The 10,467-nt window shown below is 41.9% G+C and overlaps 2 protein-coding genes across 2 annotated transcripts; both read right to left on the bottom strand.

Moving 5' to 3' along the window:
- Positions 1-2,635: 2,635 nt before the first annotated feature.
- On the bottom strand, positions 2,636-3,011 carry PHALS_11492 (uncharacterized protein; the record flags this gene model as incomplete). Its single annotated transcript, XM_024726214.1, has 2 exons — positions 2,636-2,940; positions 3,005-3,011. The coding sequence occupies 2 exons, from the start codon at positions 3,009-3,011 to the stop codon at positions 2,636-2,638; spliced, it is 312 nt and encodes a 103-aa protein (XP_024571990.1).
- Positions 3,012-9,499: 6,488 nt separating this feature from the next.
- On the bottom strand, positions 9,500-10,422 carry PHALS_11491 (uncharacterized protein; the record flags this gene model as incomplete). The annotated part of the gene is made up of 2 exons (XM_024726203.1): positions 9,500-9,986; positions 10,064-10,422. 2 exons carry the CDS (start codon positions 10,420-10,422, stop codon positions 9,500-9,502), a joined length of 846 nt encoding a protein of 281 aa, XP_024571989.1.
- Between the last annotated feature and the right edge of the window lie 45 nt (positions 10,423-10,467).

Raw genomic sequence — 10,467 nt, 5'->3', positions numbered from 1 at the left:
GTACGTCAATGCCCATTCTCGGGCTCGACCACCGACCTTGCGCCACGCGCTGTTGCTCGGTCTGGAGCGTGGCGGATGCTGTGGCCATCTCACCTCTCTCACCCAGAGCAGGCGATTCTCTCCATCCATCATCTCGAAGACCTTAACGCTCATCATAAGCGGCTTAGGGCGGAGGAAACTCCGTCACTAAACTCCGTCACTAACGATGGCGTCATAGACGCAAATGATGGAGACATCTTCTGCTGCAGGTGTTCTAGCAGCGCCTTTTCGTAACTTGAAAACGCTTCTAGACGCGCACCGATTGCCTCAGGGCCTAGCGCAGCAAGGTGTTGCACGCCCTCAGAGCGAAGCAACGTCATCAGTTTTTTAAGCCCGCCCTGCTTGCCCTGGGGCAAAAAGGAAAATTGTTCCATCCTCACTGACGATCAGTCGTAACGACGCAGGTGTAGATTGAGTACGAGTGCTCCCAAGTGCAGTGGGGCTGCCGGAGCTTTGCGCTTAGAGGAAGCGTACTTTGATACCGACCTTTCGTTCTATACTCAGAACAAGCACGAGTTTAGCGGATCGCAACCCGCTTTTCTGCGGCAAAGCTGCCTAATTTAAAATGCATAGATTTTCTAAATATATAAATTAGAATTTTAATAAATGTATAACAACTGGCTATTCGGCCCCGTGCCGTATTCTTGTATGGGTGTGGTCACACCATGCCCATCTGGTGTGAAATACACCCATGTTACCAGGGTATGTGAAACCTCGTTACATACGAACCCGTTTATAATGTGGTCCTATGGATTCAAAACGACGCCAAAAGGTGCTAAGTATGAAAACTTACAGAAATTGAATGAAAAATTCTGCTATTCGGTAATAAAAGTGATAGAAGAACCTATATGTCTATAGGAGTCATCTCTCGCAAAACAGTTTCTGTGCAGACGCTGTGATGGATATACTTTGAATAGTGCGTAGTGCGTAAAAAAATGATTTGCTTTCCTAAGCATCCTGGGGTGCAGCATCTAAGTTGTTTTAGAGTACTTGTGCTCGGTTTCGGCACGGTTCGCTCGGCACTGTCAAATCCTTGACCGCAATAATGACTATGATAGTTCGGCCTTTGCCTTTGCCATTGACTGTACTTTTATTGCAGATGGGTATCAGCGCAGCATTGAGATTAAGCCTCGCCAGCTGAAAGCGGCAGAGAATACATATTCAGCTCATGTTACAAGTAGCTTTTTTCTATAGAGAATGATCTTGTAATTTTACGATCACCCCACGGGCTCTAGACATCTACGACCAACACCGATAACTCATTTTGCGCGCCACAACATCGGCACCGCAAATTTCACCAAGAATTGCTAAATAAATGTTCTTTGCTATGATCTCCTTTGTACTAATGTATAAGACAGCGTAGAATGATGTGCTTGGTGTGCACCCACATTGTCTGGACTATAATTTGTCGTATTTCATGCGCGGCTCTTGGCATGAGTGGTACCTTCATTACGTTCAAGATACTGTACGTGGTACGTAATTCTGACTTATGCGACCAAATCGGTAGCGACATGTCATATGACTTTTAGCGTGAGATACTCGTGCTTCCAGCTTTCAGAAGTATGAAATACTTATATGGCATGCGCAAAGATTGTCGGTTGGCCAAGTTTCTGCACCATACGTCAAGGCCATCTTACTGTTTGCCGATGCCCAAATTGCTCGCAATGTGAACGCTCCTATCAAAAGTCTCGTTGGACACTACGGCGTTGTGTACCATCTAAGCATCATGTCTCTGTCATGTGTCTGTTTCTTCAACTCCTTCTGCTCTGAGCTAGAAAGCTCAGTTTGCCGCCAACTTCCACGTTGTCGAATGACATCCAGTCGTTTTGCTATGTTATACGAAGAAACACTAGAATTGCTGAGCTGGAAAAAACACCTGCTACATGACGGTGCTAGCAGCGATAATGTTACCAGAAAGAATACAAACATCCGTTTTATGGCTTGCTGGTGGTCACTTTCTTCGATCGAAACCCTCTTATACAAACGGTGTTCAAACAAAATATGTTTAAGCGATGTAACATACATGTACCACTTAATCTCTTTACAAAGGTGGCAAGACGAAATGCATGAGCTACCTGGTATATATTATTGTATAAGGCTAGCGAAATATAGCTTTTCCTATATTGTCTCTGGGTTCAGGCTGAATGACGCAGATCACGCCGTTAGAGGCTTCAGACCATTTTAAATTGGTTTTATGATCCTTCGCCCTCGCTTGACACTATTGGTAGGGTTGTCGATATGATACGCCTTGCCAAATTTGACACGGCTGCATTCAGTATCAAACACATCGACTGTATAATGATGATGAGGTTACTCCAATTGTTCGGCGCTTAGACAGAGTAACATGATGCGTAATTATTACATTCGGATGCCACAGGCAGACGGAACACACACAAATTACTACAGATAAAACATGTTGCTCAACGTTTGATATACACATGTTGTATCTGCGGTCTATACGACCAATTTGCGACGTCATTGCAATTTATTTACTTATTGTCGTGACGTAAAAATAATTGAATCACGCGGACAATATTCAAAAGCGAAGACAAATACATCCTTGTTCTCTGTCAGCTTACTCAAAGCCGGGATAATACTATTTTACAAGCTTAAGCGTATGACGGTTCCGCTGTGGTCCGAGGAGCAGCTTATGATATATAGGTCTGTTATGACATTGGTACTGAGTCTGCGACAGTCGTGAGGATCCTGCATCTACCCACGTGATAGCTAGACTCATTAATCCATTTGTTTGCGATCTAAACGTCGTCGTAATGTTGGTGGCAGGCATAGAAACACCCTTGGCGACAGGAAGCAGACTCAGAGTTTGCAGATCATGTGGAGGAACATAATTTTGTAGCTGAGGTGAGATCTTACAAACAATGACCGACATGTCATTCAATACTTTGAGAGGAAAAAAGTGGCGGATCGAAACTCGCTAGTCCCAGACTTGCCACATTTTTCTTACCGCTCATTGTGTTCGCTCAATTTGGTAAACGTTCGGCTTCCTCACACCGAATGGTTCGTACGTCATAATCGCGTCTCTTATCGTTTTGGCTGAGTCATGAAAGCAAGAAAAAAGTGACTTCTTACATAGAATTGTACTCCTGTAGTGTACGGTTCGACGGAAGGAAAGGAAACCCATGCTCAATGATATCGTAGAGCGAATTTGAGCAAAGTTAAAAAAATGAGAGTGACTTTAGTATGTTATGCATCTTCATGCTTAAGATATAACGGAGAGCGATTTGAATTATATTCTATGTACACATCTAAGTATTAACATATAGACTTTGGGAATATTTCAAAAATAGCAAAGTACTGGTATGGATTATTGTGACGAGACTGTGAAGTGAAGAGGTCCGATGCGCGCATGCAATTCCAGAACCACGCTATGCAATATATAAACTTCTAGAATTGCGAAAGTACCGCAGTTTTATTAAATTTTTTAATGTAAGTTAATTCTTAATTTTAATTATTACTTAAAAAGGAGAGCAATCTTAACAAGAGAAACTTTAAGGCTCTCATAATAGTTTCTGAGTAAATTGTAAAATTCATCCGCTATGCAACAGCAGATATAGTTATCGATCAACGGTCATGCTCAACAAGCAATTTACTAGGAGGAATTGCGCTGCGATGAGCGATCCTGCATTTTGTAAAAGGGGAAGTAGTTTGAAATTATGAAAATTTTCTTCATACATCTGACTTTAATTATTTGGATAGAATACGGTACATTCGTACAAATTCACATTACACAGTTAATTTATATAAATTTCAAAACAATCGTTTTATAAAGATGACAAAGCTACAAAATGGTGGAGTCCGAGATGCACGTGGGTTGCTAGCAGCAGGTCAGAAAATTTGGATTGGGTCATCATGAGAAATCATGAAACATAAAACTATATGTTTTAACAGAATGAATCATATATATACTCTTACTTACCTTAAGGACATTTGTAGCAAATTAGTAATGTAAATTACCTTTAGGACATTCGTAGTAGAGCGCGGAAACCCAAATTCTATTAGATTGGTAGTACAGACCTCAAGCGTCAAGGTATTATGAGTGCAAAGAAAACCGCAAGTCCTTTGTACATCTTTCTGAAGAAACGTAAAAGCCAAGGGTACGCCTTGCACTTAGCGGCCATAGCACCAGCTATCTTACCAAACTAGACCTTTAACCGACCAAAAGTTACTGATTTAGGGTATTTCATTTACTCCACCAAGCTATTAACAGCCCTGATGGCCTGCCTGCCCAACAAACCTTCCCCATAAAAATTGCGGACGTCCAGATCTTATCATCGAGCAAAACCTACGGCGATCGACTCATCCGCTGGTGGCGGCACGTCGACACTCTCCGAGTATAACTATACGCTACGATGAGCCAAGTCTTGAATTCGTTTCCCGAGCTTCTCCACCGCACAGCTTAAGGCGAGATACCCCAGTAGGTCAGAACATTGCCGCTTATTTCATGCAGAGCGCTTGTCAGCTATAGATAATGGTAGATAGAATACTTTGTCTACAATTTAACACTTCACGTCCGACACAATCTTCAAAGTGGAAAGTCGTGTGGATGCTAAAAGCTAATATTGATTACGGATGTTTGAATTCAAGATGGTGATATAAAAATCAGTATTTGGTTACAGCGATTAATGATATGATGTAGCGCATTAAGTTTTTTTGCCTCACAACATATTCGTTTGTGTTGCGCTGCCTCTGGCATTAACATGTTGCTTCTAGATTTCTTTAGCCTCAATCATAGCGCTGTACAAACTGCGAATGATATTCAATTATACCAAAATAAAATCACTGATTTTGCTACCAAGCGTAGCCTAGCTGATACCAGCAAGTCAATATTGATTCCCAGGCTCTCCCTTTCCATATTGAAGCCACTTCGTGAAGGTGTGAAAAACAACCGGAGGTTCACACTGAAACACAACCTGAGTTCATATGGTGTAAAACCTGCTGAGAGACGTACCGCGTTTTCAGCGCAGACTGAACGAGTGAGAGTATTTCAATTCACTCGTTATCTGCGCGCAAGCGATTCAAAAGATGTTTGCATTACACGATTCATGCGTTCCGTCTGCTTATCAATTCATGGGTGGTCAGTGGTTGACCTGACCAATCTGATGCCGAGCACTTTATATAATGTTGACCGAAACCTCATTGTCCAGCGCGGGTCTCTAATCGATTACATAGCTTTCGTTAGGTCATGTTGACGTACTTATTTAACGAAGAACATTGTGGCCGTTCCCAATACAGCTGACAGCAGCGAGATGGACTATGTTGCTGAGTCAATCCGCAAAACAGTAGCACCTGGACGCGTATTCGAGAACCGAAAATATTGCTCAGATGGATTTACAGTACTATGACGGAAAGTCAACTACAAAAAAGGTCCTATTGCATGCAGCGAGGTTTAATACATCGACAAGAATCACATATGTGCACATATGTGCTTAAATCTTGGAATTTAAACGACGTGCACTCGTTAAGCAACACGTCGTTTAAATTCCAAGTTTTTTTCCCCAAGGAGGTATAATGTACAGTATCTTAAACGTTTATCATACGACGCCACTATACGGTGGGTGTCATGTGGGCCAATGCTGTAGCAAAGCAAGCCTTGACGTTGGATGTTTGCGGTGCAGGCATGAGACTCCGGGTTACGATTTAGCAAGAGGTAAGCTTCAAAGCTCATTGCTTTCCTGACTTTCGAGCGGAACAACATGAATTGCCTCTAACCCGTACACAGTACCCATTAGTAAGCAACCGGAGATGTGCATTGTAACAAACAATTGTTCTTCAGGGGGCTGGCGTAAGAGCAATTTGTCATCACTTGGCTTATGGCTTTCCTCGAAGATGACATCCGCTGAAAATGACAACTATCTTGACATTCTTTGTCAGACAAATGTGACATGACGACGCTGCTGCGCGCAACGATGCATGTTCTGTATAGATCACAAACGGAGCAGATGCATCTAAACATACTTCATCGATTGTAGCTGCTTCGCATTGATTCTTCTCATCAGTTTAAACTTGTGGGACTCAGACGCAATCAGGTAGTCATATGCTTGAAGCAGTCATAGTCGATTGGAAAGGTTGATATGGCATAGATGGGGTATAATGGTCAATTTAAAACCGGAATAACAAGAACTAGGGAGAGCACGATGCCTTCGTTCACATTTCACATGTACCTATCTTGTCGCAAGAACAAGTCATCTAACTTCCCCTTTGAAGACGATTTGTGAAGGATCGTGCCATGTAAGTTTGTTTTGCACTGTACTTATGAACGATTTTACCAGGTCTGGCAACTTTCACAGGCTTTTAGGGCATAAGCACTGGCGAATCGACGATGTCATGTACCCTTGCGGGATCTGTCCACGGCCCTGTTTCCTAATTAAACAGCCGTGAAAGGGGTCCATGTTGGCATAAACGACACATTTGATTATGTTGGCGAATTGATTTTTCGGCGCACATCGCTCGCCAGTGTTTAGTATGACTAATCTTGATTGCTTTCTTATTCGAAACGACTACGGACAATTATTTCAATAGGTCTGTGCAGTGGCCGAAACAGCTGTGTTGCTCAATGACTGGACGTCACTGGCGCATTAGACAGTACCAAAGGCATATCCTACGACACTTAGAGAAGTCCACTCGGAGTGTTCGCCGCAGTGAGTTGTTTTGGCTGTCTCTCCTCAGCGGCTAAGCCTAATTATCAACAACGTCAGGGCACCAAGAATAGCGCAGCTTCCCTTGCTGGGCTGCAGCATGTCTTTTAAAAATTAGTGTTTGAGCCATATTTTGGCTGCCATCACGCTTTTCAAAGTATTTGAATTATGATACTTATTGCTTAAATATATGGCATAGAAGTCAGCCATGTGTAGGATAATTTCATTTATCAAACATAATTTCTGCTTCTGTACAGCGCAAAAAAAATCGTATGTCACTTCATTCTCTTCGACCTTCCGTTTGTCACACTGGTCCATTGATAAGGTCTGTTGCTATCCGACGTAATATTTGATATCCGAAATCAGGTCTATACCCCGACGCGTCCCCCTGCCCAACTGTAGCATGCGTGGGTCTGTTTCCTTCACGCCATGATATCCTTTTAACATATATTGAAAAGGATCCTTAGGTTTTTTAAAATAGACTGCCCACTCCTCGCTCTCATTGCTATGAGAATTTCCTCAATTTCAGATTATCCATGACAGATGACGAGCTTCGGTAATAAATGTACAATGTCTGTGAACTTTCCGTTTTGCAGTTCATCGGACATTCTTGAGCTCATGTGAGCTTCTGTCGAAGGTAGTGAGGGAAGTCTTACTGCCTATAGGCCTACTCCGGTCACTCAAATTACAAGTGAATCATAACTTACTCGCGAAAATATAACCCCGCTCGGTTCACACGGTAGTACGTCTTTCAGACCGATTTGAATAAGATCGAGTTTCTGAAGCCTATTGATGAGAATTACACAAAAAAATCGAAATAGAAGCATTATATCATCTTCTAATTTATAATCACGAAAAAATGAAAGCCTCCACGATGTGCAATGTTAAGTCTAAAGTACCGAATTTTTATTGGAAGGATATGAACGTGAATTATGCTAGGAGCCGCTGTTGTAGCTGTGTGACTAATTACTAGGTATGTATTCATATTCCTCTGGTTTTCCCGACGCAGTGACTCCCTGCTTGATTAAAAGTTTAATCGCAAGAGGGTTTGCCGTACACTTTGCACAGAAAAAACATTGACCCAAAGAATCCTCGTTGGCAAGTTGGATTTATGCAGTGTGGAACTGCGAGCTAGTTTCTATGTCATATCAAAAAGGTATGTATCCAGAATTACCGCTATCTAGATCAAAATCAAATCTGCAACGATGGTACCACGCGCTTTGTACACAGAAGAACCAGGATGACATACAATCTACACTAAGGCTTAGAATGCCCAAATGATGAAAAAGCAAAAGAAGAGATTGTTGGCAAGGCAATCTTGTTACAGCAGCGGAGCTGCCGTAGCTCTTTTGCTCAGAGCAAGCTAAGATAAAGTCAATGACCATCGTTCTATACTTAGAACCAATACGGGTGTAGCGAATCGCAATCCGCTTTGTTTGTGTTGGTTGTAATCAATGTGGTATTGAACGAAAGCACCATCCATTTGTCTTTTCAGAGAATACGACGTATTTAACTTGAACTTCAACAGTTACCACAACCTTAACTTAAGGCACATACACTCTTACGTTTAAAAACAGTATTTCTTGGGTTTTATTTGCGACAAAGCCACCTGTATCTAAATTCATAGGTTTTCCTAATTTAATGGTAAAATGGTAAAACCTAAATCAAAATGCATACGTTGTGACTTCTTGTTAAGGTGTAGCTACACCATTGTGTTGTCCCACCATCTTGTGTGACTCACCCCTTCATAAAGACTCTTACAGCAAAAGAGAGATCCTGTTGTGTATAACTCTTGTTCGAAAGCCAAAATGCATGCAGCATAATAAACATATATTTTCAAGTTCGTTAAGAACGAACAACACAACATGGCAGTATTCTCATCATACTTGGTGATGGCAACATCCTGCACATAAAAAAAGTGTACATGGGTATATGCGTATTAAGTATTAAGGGTTAAATCAAATAACAATCTAGTTTGCACAATTAAAAAGCCAGCCGAAAAACAGAAGGTTCGACAAACATTCGGTTAGCCATGCAGTACCTGCGCTACAACAACAAAGCAAATTTCTGAGCTACGCTGTCACATTACTATGATTAAAGTGGATGTTTGGGCATCAGCACACTGTTTGTCTATCCCTCGGGACCAAGTGTTGAATAGCAAAATTTAGCGATCGCAGAAATGGTCGAATGGTGTTTCCTTTTTTATAGTAGTATATATACAAATTTTGAGAGGTTGATACTATAATTCTTGTATGTGAAGCTGTCTTAATGGCTTGAGTGGTGGTGAGTCTTGCGCTACTTTGTATCACGAACATACTCGAAACTTACCTTATTATAAGAAACCCTTTTATTGATTGAGTTGATTGCGTGTCTCACGTCATATTATCTGGCAAGTTCGTTGTGATGAGCCTCAAAATCATGCTGTACGAGCAAAACGGTGTTATGATCACAAAATGTAACAGCAAAACATGTAAAGCTACAGCACAAATGGATGCTAAGCGCATTTACAACCCAAATTATAAAATACGTCGAAAATACTGCCTAGATTTGAATTGAACACTGTAAGGAAGTACAACAACAAATTTTGAGGCTGAGAGGCCAACAACTTTTTGTCAAGGCATTATATACCTTATAAAACGACCTGATCATATCTCTCATCAGAAAAGGCATTTCTAGCAGGTAGTAGGATAGCAGCATGAAGTTGAGAACTATTGACTAACCTTCGCGATTATTGTCTATTTGGTCTGGTTGTCTTTTTCTTTTAAATTTCATCGCTATGTTTGGGGAGTTGGAAAGGCTCAACGTCAAGTCCAGCTCTCCGGTGCTGAATTGACATGACCGTCGATACCAAAATGAGCATGATAGCCAGGCCGGGCGGCTCTGAAGTTTTGGGTAGCGTAAGTGGGTTTCTTGGCTAGGGTGGCTCGAAAATTGAAGTTGACAAGAGGTCTATTATCGGCTTGAGCAACCTTGAGCTCTTGATACGCAAGATCCATTTCCTTGACTTGAGCGTCTACCTCCGCATTAAAATTTGGGATGGATTTTTTAATTGTGTCAGCCTCAAATTTTAAACGTTTGATCCATCTCACAGACATGTTAACATCGTACTTAGCATCTTCAGCAAGACGAACATGCTCCTTACTCTGTCCGAGAAAAGTCTCAGCGAGATTAGCATCATCGATGCCATTTTGAGTGTGTGTTTTTGCTTCGGCTGTGGTCTGGTGATCAGCTCGAGATGATTTATCAGCCTTTTCGGCCAAATTCTTCTGGTATTTTTGGAGATATTCGGCACTTTGCATGTCATGTTCTATCTTGCGAATCAATGCAGCATCATACTTTTGGATAGCTTGCTCATGTCTCTTGCGTACATCTTCGAGTTTGTCGATGACGAGTTTACGATCGGAGGAGGCTTGCTGAAATTTTGCAACACACTTCCCACCTTGGCTTCCTCTGACCGCAAAAGTGCCTCGGAAACATATTCTTCTGCACTTTTGAGTATTTTAGTTAGATAGACGCGTTCTTCTTCGGCCACTGGTGTTTCCAGTTGATCTCCACTCCCTTGAAGAGATCTTCTGGGCAACGTCATTGTGTCAGAACCACCGATTGGCAACTTGTCATAATATTGCGTTATTACATATTTGATCTGGACAGATTCAGCAGCTGTGCGGGCTGTGCGGGCGCTACTTGCGATGAGGAGAGCAGTGGCCACGTAAAATGCACCTCGCATGAGTTGTAAAGTGTTTTTGAAATCTTGACTATGATGAATGATTGT

The sequence above is a fragment of the Plasmopara halstedii genome (assembly GCF_900000015.1).
Source record: "Plasmopara halstedii genome assembly, contig: Scaffold_54, whole genome shotgun sequence".
Classification (NCBI taxonomy): Eukaryota; Oomycota; class Peronosporomycetes; order Peronosporales; family Peronosporaceae; genus Plasmopara; species Plasmopara halstedii.
This window is presented reverse-complemented; position numbering and strand designations above follow the sequence as displayed.